General features: G+C 38.8%; 4 protein-coding genes across 4 annotated transcripts; 3 read left to right on the top strand and 1 right to left on the bottom strand.

Moving 5' to 3' along the window:
* The first annotated feature begins 1,021 nt into the window (after nucleotides 1–1,021).
* LOC140770839 (calcium-binding protein CBP-like) lies at nucleotides 1,022–3,762 on the top strand. The gene is made up of 5 exons (XM_073112134.1): nucleotides 1,022–1,815; nucleotides 2,885–2,931; nucleotides 3,041–3,216; nucleotides 3,315–3,333; nucleotides 3,442–3,762. The coding sequence occupies exons 1-5, from the start codon at nucleotides 1,137–1,139 to the stop codon at nucleotides 3,544–3,546; spliced, it is 1,026 nt and encodes a 341-aa protein (XP_072968235.1). The 5' UTR covers nucleotides 1,022–1,136; the 3' UTR covers nucleotides 3,547–3,762.
* A 2,772-nt stretch (nucleotides 3,763–6,534) lies between these two features.
* LOC140771227 (eukaryotic translation initiation factor 3 subunit E) lies at nucleotides 6,535–10,787 on the top strand. The gene is made up of 8 exons (XM_073112677.1): nucleotides 6,535–6,784; nucleotides 6,870–7,024; nucleotides 7,292–7,519; nucleotides 7,614–7,735; nucleotides 8,050–8,269; nucleotides 9,275–9,417; nucleotides 10,044–10,181; nucleotides 10,440–10,787. Exons 1-8 carry the CDS (start codon nucleotides 6,577–6,579, stop codon nucleotides 10,540–10,542), a joined length of 1,317 nt encoding a protein of 438 aa, XP_072968778.1. The 5' UTR covers nucleotides 6,535–6,576; the 3' UTR covers nucleotides 10,543–10,787.
* A 1,472-nt stretch (nucleotides 10,788–12,259) lies between these two features.
* Nucleotides 12,260–16,557, top strand: LOC140771329 (uncharacterized). Its single transcript, XM_073112818.1, has 2 exons — nucleotides 12,260–12,478; nucleotides 15,487–16,557. Exons 1-2 carry the CDS (start codon nucleotides 12,406–12,408, stop codon nucleotides 16,311–16,313), a joined length of 900 nt encoding a protein of 299 aa, XP_072968919.1. The 5' UTR covers nucleotides 12,260–12,405; the 3' UTR covers nucleotides 16,314–16,557.
* Nucleotides 16,558–17,665: 1,108 nt separating this feature from the next.
* Nucleotides 17,666–19,021, bottom strand: LOC140770069 (uncharacterized). Its single transcript, XM_073111056.1, has 2 exons — nucleotides 17,958–19,021; nucleotides 17,666–17,862 (listed from the first exon to the last, which is right to left on the bottom strand). Exons 1-2 carry the CDS (start codon nucleotides 18,340–18,342, stop codon nucleotides 17,834–17,836), a joined length of 414 nt encoding a protein of 137 aa, XP_072967157.1. The 5' UTR covers nucleotides 18,343–19,021; the 3' UTR covers nucleotides 17,666–17,833.
* Nucleotides 19,022–19,057: the final 36 nt, after the last annotated feature.

The raw sequence follows: 19,057 nt of genomic DNA, 5'->3' as shown, positions 1-19,057 counted from the left end.
TTTGCTGTGCGTACGAACCTATTGTACTGCTACAGAATTACGTGGCAACTGACATCATTTGGTCATACCATACTACGGATGCAGATTGGTATTTTAGGATAGTTAAAGGAGTAAACTGTAAATGCCAAGGGCTAAAAGTGAAAAAAAAAATATCTTTGGAAGCTTGAAACGTAACCGACGTTATTTCACTCTGCCACGTAATACACCAGTCAAAGGATCAAATCGAGAGATTAAGATTTTCATTAAGCAAAATCCTCGATCTACTCACGGCACCGCGTGGACGCGTGGCGATTTAGTCAACGCTTCGGGTCCGAGGCGCGACGCGTTCTGCAGTTACAATATGCGGCTACCGGGCTATGCCTCGATAATAACCATTACTCAATTTACTTGACACGGTCTATTTCCTGTGTCTGGTTGCAGGTATTAAGATTTCTATGCGGCCGTTGACTTTGGGGGGTGCAGGTTGATCACACTAAGCTTTTTAACAAACTTATTTATCTAAATATTATCTTCAAACTTATTATTCAAGAGGGTTTTATTTTGAAACTGTCAGATACGAGTAGCAGAAAAATATTTAACCTCTTATTTTATTTAAGATATAAAATAATGATAAAAGTGATCCTCACGTAACATGGTATGACATGCATTTATCTTAGTCGTATTATAATAATTTTTTCTTTGTTTATCTCAAATTTATTAAATTAACAGATAAATATAAATCGAAGAGTAATCTTCTCTTTCTTTTATATATTTTTAATTCGAATAAAATATGACGTGTCTAAATCTGAACCTTTTGTATTAAAGGATGAACTATTTAGATAAATATTATTATAGACTATTGTCAAAAACTTACCACGTGGAAGGTAATTACGCGATCGCGACGGAAACCTCGAATTCAGCGGAAGGAAATGGCACTACAGTAATAAAGTACCAACATCACTGGCATTCCCTTCACCGCCATTCCCTTCACCGCCATTTAGTCTCTATATATTAACCCAAACATACAATAGCATACACCGAATCACCGATCAATTCGTCCCCAAATTCCTTCTCTCTCTCTCTCTCTCTCTCTCTCTCTCTCTCTCTCTCTCTCGCTAGTCTCTATTCTCCGAATCATCTCGATCTTGATTTCTCCCATGGCGGGCTATCCACCGGGATCCGGCTACCCCTACGGCGGCGGATACCCCACCTACCCCGGGGCGCCGCCATCGGCGCCTTACGGCGAGAAGCCCCCAAAGGAAGGCAAATCCCACGGCGACGCCGCCCCCGCCGGCTACTACCAGTACGGCGCGCCACAGCCGTATGCTCCCGGGGGGCCGTATGGGTCCCCGGCGCCATACGGGGAGAAGCCGCCGAAGGAGGGGAAGTACGGGGGAGGAGGCGATCAATACCAGTACGGTACGGCTCCACCAGCGCAGTACGGGGAGAAGCCGCCGAAGGAGGGGAAGTACGGGGGAGGAGGCGATCACTACCAGTACGGTACGGCTCCCCCAGCGCCGTACGGGGAGAAGCCGCCGAAAGAGGGGAAGCACGGAGGAGGAGGCGATTACTACCAGTACGGCGGCCATCAGCCGGCTGCGGCGGGTGCGCCTTATGGGACGATGAGCCCATTTGCGGCGCTGGTGCCGTCGCAGTTCCCGCCGGGGACTGATCCGAACGTGGTGGCGTGCTTCCAGGCGGCGGATCGCGACGGGAGTGGACTTATAGATGACAAGGAGTTGCAGCAAGCGCTATCGTCGTATAACCAGAGCTTTAGCTTGAGGACGGTGCATTTGCTCATGTACCTCTTCACCGGCACCAACGTCCGCAGGATCGGTGAGTTTTAGCTTAGTTTTGTTGTGCTTTTCCTTCTTTTCTTTTCTTTTTGTTGCACCATTATTAATGTGTTCATATCTCCAAACTGGAATTTTTTGTTTCAATCTTTTCTTATGTGCGCATGTCTAGGTATTTGATATCTACGTAGTTATATAAACTTATATATAGGTAAAAAGGAGACTTTGTAGGGTCTCAAAAAGCTTATGTTTTTTTCTCCTTATATCCTTTGCCGCTCACGCTAGAGTACTTCATGTTGAAGCACGATGTACATGCATAGTGATGTAACTGATGTTCTATTACACGGTGGTTGATTGTCAAATTTGGGTAGACATACTGTTAGGATTCCAGCGCTATAATCGTCATTATTTTTGGTTGAAATTTACGATGCTTTGTTAATTTCGGAGCAGATGTAGAGGATTGAGAGTTGAACTGTTTGGGAATGTAAGGAGAGAATATTTTAAATTGATTAGTTGATGATCAATAATTATCCTGCTCAAAGTCGATGCCATCACTATTTCTTCAATGACATAAGGAGCTTAGGTGGGCTTGGCTTTGGTAATTTGGGTTTTCAGTAAGGTTTAATTAAGATCAGGAACGATCAAAGAGCACCTGAATCCGCCTTTAAACAAAATGATGCATGATATTCACATATTGTAGTATCTCCAGATCTTTTGAAACTTGAACTTTGTTTAGAGATCTTCAGTAATTAATCACTAAAATACCTTGGAAATTGTAATATTCAAAACACTCTCACATACTATTCCACATTGATCTATTCACATATTTCTTTTTTACTTGCTCAATTTTACGCCTGTCCTTTTTTAGTTTAGTAATAATCAATTTCTCTTAACTTTTCCATTTGATCACATTGCTAGTTGCTCAATACATAAATCATGTTGATAATGACCCTCTAAATAGTTGTCAATTGATCCCATTTAATATTTCTGACATGAATCTACTTAATTCTTGTTTGCAAGCACATATTTCTCCAGAAATTCATTCAAGATGATGATTCTTCTATGCACTCTTCAGCTGTTAGAATTTTTATTAATTCTCTTACACTTTGCAGGACCAAAGGAATTCACTTCCGTGTTTTTCAGTCTCCAGAACTGGAGGGTATGAAATCTCTGTCTCACTTTTTTCTACGATAAAGTTGTTCTCCTACTTCTATGTTGATTGTGGGGCTTAAGCTATTCATTTCTCACGTGCTTGTTTCATTTTTCAGGCAATCTTTGAGAGATTTGATCGTGATCGCAGTGGGAAAATTGATACATCAGAACTACGAGAAGCTCTTATGAGCCTTGGATATGCTGTTTCGCCATCAGTACTGGACCTGCTTGTGTCCAAATTTGACAAATCTGGAGGCAAAAATAAGGCCATCGAATATGATAACTTCATTGAGTAAGATCGTTAGCTCTTCTCCTCAACTTGAGTTTAGTTTATTGTTAACCATCCACTATACTGACTTGAACTTTCTCTCCTTTTGAACTTCTGCGCAGATGTTGCCTCACAGTTAAGGTAATCAACATGAATACTATGTGCATAATATCTTTTGATCAATTCAGCTTTAAGATATTCTAGATTTGGGAGCTAACATTTTCTTCTTTGGTTTTTAATCTGTTGCAGGGCTTAACAGATAAGTTCAAAGAGAAGGACACCATGTTTAGTGGTTCAGCGACGTTCACCTATGAGTCCTTCATGTTAACTGTTCTGCCGTTTCTCATTGCGTGAAGATTAGATGGCTGTTTGATAGTAAGTGATTGAAGATGTACCAAATTTGCACAAATACTCTCTCAACTCTGTGGTAATGTTGTATTCTGTGGGCATTGTTGCTTTCTACTGGGGGGCGATAATTCAGTTTCTAATGCTTTTACTTGAGGAAAATTATGGAATAAACTATATAATTTCTGTGGTTGTTTTCTTACTGGAACATCTGGAATTTGGCTTTGTTGTTTGGGTTCTAACAACAATTTGCTAACTTGTGAAGATAAAGACTATTTGGTGAAAACTAGTGGAATTCAGCCTACATGAGACATGAGAGTTATAGAGATAGATCGAGAAAACTTCTTAATCTTTTCGATTGTCGAAGTATTCTTATATCTAAAGAACTTAACTTTTGCAGTCAAGTTCATGCAACTATGTTATAGAGTAGGGTGTAATTTTGACTGCAAATTAGATCACCGGGTGCTACATTCATTTTAGACCTTCTAAATTATGAACATTACTTTTATTTTAGACCTTTTAACATAATGAACGATAAGAATTAGGTAAGAACTCTCCTAAAGTACTCTATATATAGAGAGAGAGAGAGAGGGAGCGAATGGACATATTGATAATGAGGGAATCAGATGTAATAAAAGATGAGAGCTTGCAATTTGGTCTAAAGTTAGATCACCAAACCAACACTTCAAAGAAAAGTACAAAATTGCAAACTCAAAAACTAAAACGATCTATGCGGAAAAAAGAAGAAGAAGAAACTCCGTCACTCTTCTTTAAGATCAATTGAATTTAAAATCCAGTAAGCATGATTGTGTTCAACCTCATTTTAATTCAAGTTGAATAATTCAAATTTGAATTCAAATTGACTTATTTATTACCAATCAGCTAATGCAAAGGGCCTTGGAGGTTTGCAGCATCGATGTTCCTACACGGCGATGGTTGTTGAAGGACTCTCGAGACATGGTGCTGCAAAGCCTTATTTTGAGACTTATTAACATATGCCTCAACACTTACGATGTTAGACAACGCTACAAATAAAAAATAATGTATCATATTTTAGGATAAAAATATAATTAAAAATAAAATACAGTCATGATAGGAGCAAGGAGCTTTGAGTCAGTCTGCGGTTCCATCACGATCTGATAATCTAAGACATGGTTTCATAAAACTCCAAAGGTGAAAGATTAAAAATCACTGATTAACAGAAAAAAAAAAAGAACAATCAAATCTTCCATCACCTTCAAATGAACAATTAGTGATTTATCTACAATTAGGTATATTCTCTTTCTTTAACCTATGATTGTCAAAAAAGTATGTTGGCTCAGCTCGAGCTCTAAATGAGTTGAGTCGAGCTAGCATTGACAGCTTGAGCTTGACTTGATTAGGCTCGATTATTGGTTTTGTATTAATGTATGTGCTAATTTTATATTTTAGGATTTATATTTTTTAGAACTTGTTTTATTGTGTATATTAGGCTCAGCCTATTAAGCACATTGAGCTATTGAACCAATTTGAGCCTTGTTAAGCTAGAGATGAGCCGAGCTAAGATTTTTCATCTCGAATCGAGCTCGAGCTAAGAAAATCCAACTCTCGAGCTGAGCCCAACTCGTTTAAGTCCAGCTTATTTACACCCCTATTTAACCCCTTTGCACTTGTTCTTCTTCATTTTCACCCCATCCAATAAAGGGTGAAACCCCAACCCTAGCAGCCATGGCGAGCTACGACTAGATCAATATTCCTACATGGCGATGGTTGTTGAAGGCCCTTGGGACATGATGTTGCAAAGCCTTATTATGGGACTTATTAACACAAGCCCCAATACTTAACATATATTAGCAACACTACAAATGGAAAATAAATTATCAAGTTCAAGGGCAAAAAAAATTAAAAAATAAAATATGGTCCTAATGGGAGCAAGGAGCTTCGAGTCAGTCTACGATTACATCACAATCTAATAATCTAGGGCACGATTTCATGAAACTTCGAAGGTGAAAGATTCAAAAATCACCAATTAACAAAAGAAAAGAACAATCAACACCACACAAAGCCCCGTAATATTGACTAAGCATATGGAATCCTAAATAAAAAATTCCACAAAAATAGAGCTGGATCCGATTGACAGTGGACTGTCGATTGGGCATGGCATGATATAGACGAGAAGGGAGGAGTCGTCTAGATTCATACATCGACAAGTTATAAAGTAAGGAAAAGAAGAGAGAAGAAGTGGAGATGTGGGGCGGGGATATTAATGTAATGACTTGATAAATTAAAATTGGATGAGTTACTATCAATTGAGATAAAATTAATTTTAAGCCAAGCTTTTGATCAGACCAGTTCCGATAAAAGGTTGACTTGCTAGCACAAAAAAAAAAATTGGGCCCTAATCCATCCAACCCATGTCCAACCCAAACCCAATCCCCTCTCCCTCTGCTATAGAAAAGACTAATAGCAATAGAAGCCCTTGGATCTTCTATCACCTTCAAATGAATGGTTAAGGATTTATTTATGATTAAGTATATTCTCTTATTTTAACCTAAATGAGTCGAGCCAACTCGAGCTATAAAACCCATTAAGCTCATTTAACACCTATTTAAATAGGGGTTTTGCCTCCATCCGAGAGAAAGGGCAAAACCTTAACCCTAGCATGGCGAGTTATGACCTAACCTCCGGCGTCGCTCCCTACCTCAATTGCTATCTCATTTAGGCTCAAATAATAACTGAGCCGAGCCGAGCTAGCATTGGCTGGCTAAAGCTCTGCTCGATTAGGCTCGATACAATAAATAGAGAGTAATCTAAGTTGGATGCACATGAGTAATTAAGATTTGTATGTTAATTATTTATTATTTTTGTGTTATTATATGTATTAATTTTATATTTTAGGATTTATAAGTTTTAATTATTTAGCTTTGAGTATATCACGCTCAGCTAATTAATCCAATTAAAAAAAAAACTCAAGCTCGTCTCGTTTACGCCTCCTATTTAAGCCCTCTCAGCGTCTCCGTTTTCGCCCCCATCCAAGAGAGGGCGAAACCCTAACCTAGCATGGCGACCTACGACCTAACCTCCCGCATCGCTCCTCACCTCGATCGCCACCTCGTCTTCCCCCTCCTCGAGTTCCTCCAGGAGCGGCAGCTCTACAACGACGACGAGATCCTTAAGGCCAAGATCGATCTCCTCAGCCAGACCAATATGGTCGACTACGCCATGGACATTCACAAGTCCCTCTACCACACCGAGGACGTTCCCCAAGGTTTGATTTTGATATGATTCCGCTATTTATGAGATGTTATCGAGATTGTTATGCGAATTTATTGGGTTTTGTTGTGTTGGAATAGATATGGTGGAGAGGAGGGTGGACGTGGTGGCGCGGTTGAAGTCGCTTGAGGATTCGGCGGCGCCGCTGATCTCTTTCCTGCAGAATTCGGCGCTGGTTGATGAGCTGCGGGCAGATCGGCAGTATAATATCCAGATGCTTAATGAGCGGTTCCAGGTATGTGTTGCTTTAATTTATGTGCTTTATCCTTTCTGTTTTTTCTTCTTGTGTTTTATAGAAGAAAGTTCCATATTTTAGCTGGGTAATGAATTCTCTTTTCTTTCTTTTTCCTGAAAAGAATTAATGTGCAAGTTTAAACTTCAAAAATGCATCCTTCTAGTGATAACTCTTTTTTGAGTTCATCAGTGATGATTTTTTTTTGGGGGGGAAAAAGACGAAGAAAGGTTGTAAATTTATGATGAAGGTTATTTGTTCACTGAGCAGATTGGTGCGGAACAGATAGAGGCTTTGTATCAATATGCAAAATTTCAGTTTGAGTGTGGAAACTACTCTGCTGCTGCGGACTATCTGTATCAGTACCGTGGATTGTGTCTTAATAGTGACAGGAGCTTGAGTGCATTGTGGGGAAAGCTTGCAGCAGAGATTTTGATGCAGAATTGGGATGTTGCTCTTGAGGAACTCAATCGCTTGAAGGAAATAATTGATTCAAAGGTTGTTATTTTTTTCTCTATTATGCACATACCAAAATTATAGGATTTTAGTTTTGTTGACTGATGATGCCGTTTCTTTACCATATTATGGACAGAATTTTGCATCTCCATTAAATCAGCTGCAAAATAGGATATGGCTGATGCACTGGAGCCTCTTCATCTTCTTTAACCATGAAAATGGGAGAAATGGGATAATCGACCTTTTTTTCCAGGACAGGTTTGTTCTCTATTTGCATTTGGAACTTTTTGCATTATATGCTTCTAATATATTCACATGCTGGGAGATGCATGCACATGCAGACACATGAACAATTTATATGACCTGCTTACAGCGTCATTATGGGAAATAATAAACTAGGCATCATGACACTTATACTACTATTGGTTGTTTGTTAGTTGTTACTATAAACAGCGGAAGCCTTGAATTATCTGTCAGCTTTTGCTTTCCAATGCACTAATCACTCAACCGTATTTCTCAACCTTATTTTGGCCCTCCTTTTAATTCCTTTGTTACTTGCATTCTTTTCTCAGGTACCTGAATGCTATTCAGACAAATGCACATCACCTTCTACGTTATGTTGCAACTGCAGTCATTATTAACAAAAGAAGAAGAAATATGCTTAAGGAGTTGATCAAAGTTATACAACAGGAACAGCAGTGCTATAAGGATCCAATAACAGAGTTCATTGAGTGCTTGTATGTAAACTATGACTTTGAAGGTGCACAACAGAAACTTAGAGAGTGTGAGCAAGTAAGTTGCACATAACTGTTACCCGTTGGGTGTTTTTTCATTTCAATTAATAGGAGCATGTTGATGAAATATAGCTAAAGGTGCTGTTTATGTTTACAAGGTTAAATATGTACATGCTCAGTTAGGGCTTTTATTTAATGAAGTTTCATGTTAGTTGCTGATCCCATTTGGTAAACTTGTGGCTAAGCATTTCCCAGTGCTTTTCTAATTTCAGGTTACTGATAGTTGTTACTAATTAATTGAGGTGATATTTAATCTGTTTATTGAGTTCATTATTTTTAGTGCCTATCATTATGTTCCTTTATGATATAGAGACAAGGATATTGGAAAAGGCAAGGCATCATTAACCAAGTACTTATGTTCCTTATTGGTTATAACCCTTACAATTGCTATAAAGTTCTATGAATCCATTCTTTTACATTGGGTTCGTTAAATATTAAATGACAATAAGAAATAAATATCAACATGCAACAATAGTCAGCATTAAGGGCACCAAGTGCTAGATCAATCTACTTCAAGTCGAGGTCGATCCACTATGACTTGGAATTTTAATTATTAGTGGGGTTTTATCTGGTTCGGTCTGAGCAAGTTGTCCCTGCATTGTTTGGCAGCAATTTAGACAGTGTCTGGCAGAGTCAGATGTTGATCATACTTGTATGTTTTACACTTTTACTATTCTAAAGGGAAATACGAATTCTAAGTGAAAGCTAATTTAATGAGGTGAATGAGATTAAGATGCAAGGATTTTAGTAGAATGAATGCGACAATGTTTCTTGTGTACTCGTAGGATTCTGCAAACCACATGCTCTGTACCTATTATAATACATCTAGTTACATCTAGTCAAGCTTAATTAAGTTTTAACTTTCTTTATGAGTTTGTTGTATCAGGCTTGTGCTATATATATGTCTTGATGGCTGCCATTATCCTTTCCAGATGTAGTTCACATGTTATATAGATGGTATCATTTTTATTATCTGATTCTTAGAAACCTACTTGTTTGGCAGGTAATATTAAATGATCCATTCCTTGGAAAGCATGTTGAGGACAGTAACTTCTCCACTGTACCTATGAGAGATGAATTTCTTGAAAATGCCCGTCTGTTCATTTTCGAAACTTACTGCCGTATACATCAATGTATTGATATCAGGTTGGCCTTTTTCTTTATTCTGTTTTATGTGAACTTAAATTGGACTCTGTAGGTTTTTCACAAATTTCACACTGAACATGCTCTAATTTTAGTTATCCCCACCTTTTCTAGTTACCGCATGACCTTCTCTTAGGCTATCCTTTGTTGGCTTGCGTTTCTGAAGTTACTTATCATAGATACATATTCATCTTTTAGAAGAACAGTTATGGGTGTTAACAAGCAAAATAGTTAGTTACCTTTCTTTATTGCAGAAAACTGTTTTATTGTGCTTCATGCTATACTTCGGTTGAAGGTCTTTTTAAAAAATAGGAGTAGATATCATGCTTTGAGGGCACTACCTTGAAATACAATTTTATCTCTGCCTTCTCCCAGATCGTCCATACTGATTTAGTTGAGGTCTATTTCTGCATAATGCAAGACTTTTCTCTTCTCTCCTGATAATAAGGTTTAAAACCTTGATAGCAGATTTGCAAAACTGTCTTTCATGCGATTCGCGGCCTCTTGCGACTTGTCCTCTTTATGAATACTTCACATATTTTTTGAGTTTTGCCACGGTATATTCTTTTAGAGTGATACAGTTTGTTTGATAAATTAATGCTCATGTTCATTCTGATGTCTTGTCACAGCATGCTTGCGGAAAAGCTGAACATGAATTATGATGAGGCCGAGATGTGGATAATGAACCTTGTTCGAAGTTCAAAGCTTGAAGCAAAAATAGATTCAGCATCCGGGACTCTCATTATGGGTACCAATCGTATCAATGTGTAAGTACTTATGGCATTATCACTACAGCTTGTTGCCCTTTGTGGAATATTCTGTGCTAATATATTCCTGATCTGATTGACGCTACGATGTTACCATATAGTGCTAAATCGTCGAATTACAGTTATCGATTATACTGCAGCTGGTGGCAATTAGCTTATGTAGAAAGTTCTTATTCCAAATATGCTACTTTGCTATCCTTTTTGGAATTGGAACTGCTCTTATAAGTTTCTTTTATTTCCCGTGGTTTGTTTTGCCAGGCATGAACAGATCATTGAAAGCCTGAAGAATCTTAACATGCGGACCTACATGTTGGCGAAGAACATTGTAGAGCCTGCACAAGCAGCACAAGCTGCTCGGTAGGAGAAGAGGAGATCAACAGACGTAGATCTGAGGCCTAGTCATTTGTTTAACCTGTCCCTTTGATGGGAAGCTGAATCTTTATGTAATTTTTTGGGAAGATATTTTATTCCGCTGGACAAATTTTTGTAGGATCTGCACTTATTTCCTCAGGAAGACCATTTGACCAGAAGCCACCATAAACTATTATGCTTTGTTAATACTCTTACGAAATTTGCAGCATGCCATTTTGCTGGTAGTTTAGCTTATTGCAAACATTTGCATTGCTGGTAAATGGTTCGCCATTATGCTGCATAATTTCTAACGTAAGTGATTTGCTTTGAAGGGATGATTGCACGCAGACTTTTGAATTATTATCTAATTTCATATAGATTTTATATATATATATCTTTCCTACCACATTTATTTCCTCAACTATATAAAATTTTAGAGCCTAGCAATTGCTTACAGATACCGTGTGATTCTCATATGATTTAACTCCAGACCTTTTCGTGATTACTTTACTCTTAGTACGGCAGGAAGAGACAAAAATAATAGTAAAATTGTAGTTCATTTTATATGTTCTCTCAGGATGAAAAAAGATGTGGGCCTCTTTAGTATATCTTTGGCTCATTCTGAAACAAAACAGCATTTTATATGGAAGCTTTGTCATGGTTAATAGTCACTATGTATTCTCTATGGGCGTCTTTTATGACCTGGATCTTCTGTGTTCAAGGTGTAGATTGGTCTCGGAAAGTGTCGAGTGTATTGTCTTTTCTATATGAATCTAAGGAATTGATAGCCTTTTTTAATTATTGTCTACAATTCTCTTTTTAAAAAAAAAGATTTTTGAATTAAATTAGTTTGGTGGTGTGTGAAACGAGTAGCAAGGAGACAATTTGATAAAAATACAAGAGCTACGAAATTTATAATAAAATTATGATATAATTTTTTGTTCTTTTATTCAAATTTATTAATTGCGGATGCTCGGGCTGGGGAAAATTAAAAATGGGCCTAATTGATAAAAATAAAAACTATGCAAGTCCCATAGCCCCGGATGGGTTTTGAACAGTTGTAGAATAAAACAGTTAAAATAGATTGACATGGAAAAGAAACTATGACCTCATGTCTCAAATTAAAGAATTTTTTTTTATATATATAAAAGGAACTGCAAGCAGTTAGTTACAGATTAATCAATTTACATCCACTACGAGTTGGTCCAAACCCAATAGCCCACGGAGCTCCACAGGGAGCTCCACACCCGGCCTTAGCACTACCTGCCTAGACGATGTCTTACCCTGGTTTGCTGCCCAATCAGCAACCATGTTTCCCTCTCTCCTCGTGTGGGAGATTTTTCACCTCTCAACGTGGTCAAGAGTGGCCCAGCACTCTTCTACGAAGGACCTGATCCTCCACGGGCAGCCAGTTTCTTTTTGGAGTATCCTGGCCAGTTCGAGAGAGTCTACCTCCACCTCAAATCAATGGACACCTTCTTCCCGCGCCAGCCTGAGACCCAGCCGGAGTCCCCAAGCCTCCGCCACTTGGGCGGATGATGCCCTCAAATTAAAGAAATTGCATTGGAGTTGTTTTTTTTTTTTTCTCAAATCACCCAAATGGTCGGTGCACAAATCACAATGGATTTGTGTGCTTACAGTCGCACCTATTTCGTATCCACTAGATAGTTCCTGCATCCGGGCCTGCATAGGATCTTGTTTCTTAGCCTTGACCCGGCGCAGAACTGGAACCTACATTCCATCACTTGGATTCTACTCCTAGGTTGGGTTTTCCTCCAATTTCTCGACATGGATATTGCCTCTATCATCTTGGTACCTCGTACTTTAGGGAAAAGTCGCGATCTTGGAGCAGAGGAATCCCTGTTTTGGTAACATGGGGGAGTCGATGAGGTATCAGGCCAGGGGCAGCGCAACGACTAACTACTGGAGGCCGCCGAATCCTAATGGTACCTATCTCGAATTGGGTTTTTGTTCCTGATGAGATTTTTGATGTAAAGATTGCTTGGTTGGCTTCTTCTTCTTCTTTCTTCTTTTTCTTTCTGTTCTTTCTTCTTTCTTGCGTTGACCATTCTCTGTTGCTCCTTTGGTATGTTGGGTGGGGGGTTTTGACTTTTAGGGAGGATGGAGAAATGTTTGATTTCTTCCGAATACTTGGTGAAGGATCGGGGAAGTGGAATTTTGATGTTTTGAATTGTATCTTTTGGCTTGTCAGATCGAACTAGGTACGTCTACCTGGTGGAAGCAAGATTTTGTGATGTTAATGCCTGTATATCTTCTAATCAACCAGTTCCTTTTTCTGTAGATATTTCTGCAGTTCATTTGGTATTTGTCAGTCTTCTGTTTTATGATTATTTATGTTGCTTTTCTCTCCTTAGACGCAATTAAAATGTTTTTTTATTATCTGGATTGTTTGAGTCGTTATAGAGTTAATCATCAAATTGTGTGAATCTATGTGGTTGTCATTGTTATCTTACAGAATTCAGTCTAAGGTTTTCAATGTGTCAGGAATTGTTCCTCTTGCACTGGAGTAAGAGATGTGGCATGAGGTTTTCTTGCAAGTGATATGTTGAATATGATACCTTGGAAACTGATTTTGCTGATAATTGAAATCATGATTGGTGTTTGTTGTTGCTGATGTGATTCTGGGAATCTGCCTCTGCTTTAATGCAATTTCTCAAATCATTTGGTCCTTTTTCATTTTTATCTCTTTCTAGTTTTAGTTTCATTCCTTTCACATTGAAATATTGCTGGTTTGTCAGAAGTTGACTTTCTTATGATCATGATGCATTGTGGTGTACTGGTATTGCTTTGCTGTTGTGAGATTAAGGATGCTTGACAAAATTGTTTAGTTGCTAGATTCGCCATTCTACTAGAGAATTTTCTCTTTGGAGTGCAAAAGGAGTTGATTCTTTTTGAGATTCTAATCATTTTATACTATTATTATTATAAGTTGGTATTCTTGTGGTTGTTTGTCAATTTTATCTGATAGGTTTTTATCTATATATTCATTTTTTCCCTCGTAATCTAGTTTATTAACACTAGAGATTTCCATCTCATGTGATTTAGGCTGTTGCTCTAATTTTTTTCTCTAGTTTGTAAAATTAATGTTCACGTCGGGATTAATCTTAGCAAACTCATTTTGTTAACTATACAGCATTCACTACTAGCACTGGCTCTCCATTTGTGAGGATTTTGGATTTTGGAAGATCTGCCAGCTTCCTAGAGTACCACTCACCTTGATGGATTGACTTTAGTTGCTTCTTGCCACTTGCCATCTTTCCGACCATGAAACCGCCCTTACTGATACACTTCTTCATTGCCGTTCTCTAAAACATTCTTGTACTGACCTACTTGACCAGTGTGGTCCTCAAAGATATCTATTCGTTAGGCACTCGTGCAAATGGGTCATCAGATCAAAATTTTAGTAATTTCAAATACACATATAAACCAAGTTAAGTCCACCTACTACATCATAAACCCATTCCATTAACTAGCAGTTCCTTTCCCAATCTATCTTCTTCTGATCTTGCCCAGCTAATGTAATACCACCCTGTGATCTCCAGTAACAACAAACAAATAAGGCTGTGAGCTTCCTTTGCCTCATCTTTCCAGTCTGCTGGATATGCCTCGAGGACCAATGCTTCTTGTCTATGCAAACTTTGTTCAACTTGTGCATTTCCTTCCTGTCATCACTTCCATTCACCATTCCGACATATTGGCAATGGACAATAAGGACTGACAAGGTAAATGAATGTTGTGAAGTTGGTGTGACGATATTTTTTTTTCTGTGGAGATATGGGAGATGAGAAAATCTTTAGAACTGAAATTTGAGCTAAGATTCATTAGGAGTTCTATATCTTTCAGAGCTTAGTTCTTCTTGAAGTAATCTATAGGTCTGTAGACAGTAAACGAGACCTTCTCTTGCACCGAGAGGTCTTTTTTTTTGTGTGTTCTAGCCTTCTAGGATATTCTGTCTAACTAATTGACACAAGTAAAATCATGCACCATATTAAAGAAATGGTAGTGTTCCACTTTTAAAAGAAAAAAGAAGAGATATTCTTCTATAATTTTTGGACATAAACCTTATGCATATTTAAACTGAGACTCGCCTATTTTTTGGCCATACATAACAGTTTGCAGACATATCTGCACTTTCTGTAGTATGGTTTTTAGTTACATATGGTGGATCACATACTTTATCTCCAAATACTTGGTTTATTATGTCATTGAAATTTGAGGCATCTAGATGGCATTTTTTCAGTTTCACCATGGTAACTGAAAAAAAAAAAAAAAGCTTGTGCAAGGTTCTATGTTTCTCATGATTTTGTTCAAGCTTGACTACTTGGTTATATGCTTATAAATCATACTGTCAGTTGTTAATTCTGCCTAGTTATGGCTTTTGTTTTGTTTGCCATTCGATGTAGTTCTTTGATAGTGTGAAGCAGTCTGGTACTTGTTCCCTTTTTTAATATCTGAAGTAAATCTTGCAAAGGTTAAGATCCATTAATAACGTCAAGAAACATCATAGGAATATTGGATGGTCCTTTATTGATGCAAGATATTGATGCAGGATAAATTTATTTGATCGCAAATTTGAGAATAAGATATAATAAAAATAATCAAACCCGGTGAATCCATCAATCAGGGTGTAGGAATCCACCACAAAGCATTCAATATTATTAAAAACTTTCCAGATATTTATCATTTCAAAAGAGAGCACTACAAGCCTTTATATAGACAAACCAAAGCAAAAAAGACAAAAGTAGTCTAATAAAGAAAATGATAAAAATAGTTCGAAAAGGCTAGTTAAAACCTTCGTTAAGCTAGAGAGCCACGGGTGCAGCTCTCTTGCGCCTACAAAAGTAAACGTGACGAATAGTGATGTCCACACTAGATATGCTTCTTTTTTTGTTGTTGTGTTAGTAATATTTTTGTTTCCTTTTTTTGTTTGCAGGGCCTGAGCATTTGTCCATCCCTTTGTGGGAGAAGAAATTTTGCAGTTATGTTTGTTCGATTCCCTGGAGGAAAATTTGTGAAACGAAGAGATTTATGTGCATGTACAAAAATATAGTCGAATGGAATGATTCAGCAGCCTTGGAGGCTTTCCAGAATGCAAAGGCCCGTTTCTGGGCAGAGTATCATGGCCGGCCTTGTGAAATTCCTTTACCTGATCCGGATATGTTTATCGATAAGGTTGATCCAGATGCAAGAATCGACCCCGAGTTGCTCGCAGATCTGGAAAAACGGCCACATGTCTCCTCTGATGGAGTTAGTGCTGCCCCTAATGGTTGGGATTCTTTCATTTTTGCAAATAAACCAGTTCCTGCTACTGGATGGGGAGATGCAGAGCAAAATGAGACTTCTGATCAGCATAACTCATCAAATTGGAATATTTGGACTGAACAGCCAATTCAAGATACTGGATGGTGGGATGTTGCTGAACCCTACTCTGCCGGTTGGGACGTACACGATAACTCTTGTAAGGCATGGAATCACCATGGACACGGTTGGTTTGAGGGACCTCTTCAGCATGATTCCTGGGGCGGTGGAGTTGATAATTGTGGGATTAATGATTGGAGTGGCTCCTTGCGGCACGAGAACAGAAACAATAGGCCAAGCAGAAGACATAATAGGAAGAGAGACGGAGGAGGTCGCTTCAGCTCAAGTTTTACAAAACCGAAGTATCAGTTGGATGGCCATCAATCAAACAATAGCTGGAGAAATTGTAGAGGAAGAAATGACACAAACTACCCATGTGATAAGACAGGTGGTTATACGTGAACATCCGATGTTCATGTAGTTGTCAAGCGCATCATGGTTCAATGAATTACCGAAAAATAACTATGGTAATATGTGGGTAGTAGCTATTAAGTTTTGGTCGATAAATTGTTCGCTTCGCGATTCAGTTAATATGTATATTTTGTCATAAAAACTCAATCTGTGATAGGCTCTGGGTCGAGAGTCCACTTTGTTGGTTGTATATATATCTTTACCTAATATTACGGAGAAGAAGTTGTTAGCTTTATTTTATATTCTTATGTGCTTTGCAATTAGGTGAAAAGATTTGTGTATATAGTGAAGAAATATATTGGAAGTCTTCTTCTTTGTCATGCAGTTCTAAAGCCAAAAGCAGGGTGCTTTTTATAAATATTCTTAAAAAAAAGGAGCCTAGCGTGCAGGGGTGACTGTCAATATAAAAAAAAAGGCAGGGATTTATTTGCAAATTTTCCATATTCGAACTTTACTTTACCTCCGACTGCTGTTGAGAGAAGTAACTGGACGTCTCAACGACGGCATCGATCCCTCCTCTCTTTCGTATTTCATCGCCATTACGATCTCGAGTAGCAACCGGATCATGGAGAACAGCGGGAAGGTAAGGTTGCAGCAACCCACCGTCCAATCTAGCCCTAGACGACTTGTATATATCCTGCAGATAACCGCAACCCTATCGCCACTGACCCCCAAAAATTTCCCTTCTTGATCCAAAACTCCTCCATCAACCACTCCGACTTCCCCTCGCTCCCGTCCGGCATCTTAATCTCGTTGCCGAAGTTCCGATGCTGTCCGATCTTGATCATCCGGCTGCACAGGTCGTCGTAGACGAAGACGCCTCTGAGCTTCTGCTTTGACCGCCACCATCTCTTGCCGGCGGCGCGGTTGCATCTCTTGCCTGGAGGAGCTGTAGAAGTAGAAGTGGCCGTCGCGGTTCGACGGGCGGTGGCGGCTGCCGTATACCTCGTCGTCTTTGATGCAGTAGCTGGAGAGGGGGCCCGGCCCAGTGGCTCGTAGTGATCTTTTTGACGAGGTACTAGCCGACGAGCTCTTGGTCGTTGGGCTTGGAATTGGAAGCCAGGCGGGAGGGATTCCGGCGAGATCGACATCGGAAACAAGAGTATCGATCGGAGAGAGATACCACTACCTCAAACTTTATAAGAGGAGGGAGAAGGAGAAGAAGGGGATTAAATATTAGGAGTTGCCAAAATAAAATCTAATAAAAAAAGAGCACGCATTGCTCTTGTCAATTATAAATAAAAAATATACAATTAATGTATATTTCTAAGCAAGGCATATTATAATAATTAAATAATAACAAAGATTTGAAATATATAACCTTAGATAGGAGAATCAAAAAGATGTAAACCAAGTTATAAAGATGAAAGGAGAATCCTTTGTTTTCCATAATCTCATTATTAATTCTCATATCTCAACCCCTAAAACTCATCAATACAAACACCATCTTCCAAACTAGAACAAGTTTTGCAGGTGTTCGTTCTCATACAATTCTATCTTCGTCTCCTTTCTCAGCCTCTCGCCGTTGGAACAGTGTAACCTGAAACCAATCCAATTAGCAATCAAGACTATTAGTTCCAACCTCCCAAATACAAAATTTACGTATGTCTGTGAGTGATGATCTAACTAGCTTACTTCCACATTTGCTTCCATGAGCCAGAGGACGCTTGCAGTATTCAGCAACAAAGACCACCTTGTCCATGCTGATGATCTTCTCGATCTCCTTTGAGACGTACTTACACACGCAGGGGATGTTCACGCGTTGGACGACGTTGCAGCATTCCGTCGACGGAGGAATCTTCGGCCCAGGGATGACGATAAACTCCTTGCATTGCTTCAGTAGTTCGTTTATATCATCTGAGCAGTCCTCGGCGGCGCGCACCGGAGCCAGACCGATCAAAGACACCGACAAGGCCAAGGCCAAGAGACAACAAGCTAATTCTCTTGCCATCTCTCTCACTCTCTCTATTGAAATCTCGATGTTGGTGTTGCACAAGTGAATGGTATATATAGACGCCATGAGGAATAGACAAGAAGGGTCATGTTTTTCTCATACTTAAAAGAGTTGCTTGTTTCAGAGTAGAAGGCAAATAAAAGTTGCATTTTAAGTGTGAGTCAGTAACGGCTACTTTATCAGATGAAAGTCCAATGGCTTTCTATTATGCTAAAACTAGAAGGAATAAGAGCACAGAATTTAGACAGCATACCTTCTAGATTCTGTGTTATAAATAGGAAAGTTGTCAGATTGTTCTGATCCTGTGTGTCCATTCATGGAAGATGGACAAGTTTGTAGAGTAAAAGGAGCAAGTTGGAAATGTTTGTTTCCATCTATTGCCCAAGTACCTATTAGAATTAGATGGCATTTCACATTTACAGCCATCAGCTCGATCTATTAATGCTGACCAATGATATAATAAGCTCATTATTCTCCATCTCACTCTTTCCAACTGGGTTCAAGGGTTTCCAGAGAGCTATCTCTGTAAATGGTCATTCATCATATATGTCTGTATAAGAAGATTAGCATTAAATAGTACAGTTGTTTGCAGGAATTCATTCCGTAAAAGACTGGACCATTTCAAAGCAACCAACTTACGTTTCCCAGTGTAAAGGATCTTTCCTGGTTTATTCTCTAGTGTTGCTGACAGTCCAAGTGAAAGTAATGAACACAGTCTCCAATGGATATGTACAAGTTCATTATCTGTCCAATTAACTGATTTAAATTCAACGTGCCTATT

This window comes from Typha angustifolia, chromosome 11, assembly GCF_048772165.1.
Source record: "Typha angustifolia cultivar Huaian chromosome 11, ASM4877216v1, whole genome shotgun sequence".
Classification (NCBI taxonomy): Eukaryota; Viridiplantae; Streptophyta; class Magnoliopsida; order Poales; family Typhaceae; genus Typha; species Typha angustifolia.
The sequence above is the reverse complement of the archived record's forward strand: the minus strand, read 5'-3'. Positions and strand labels throughout refer to the sequence as shown.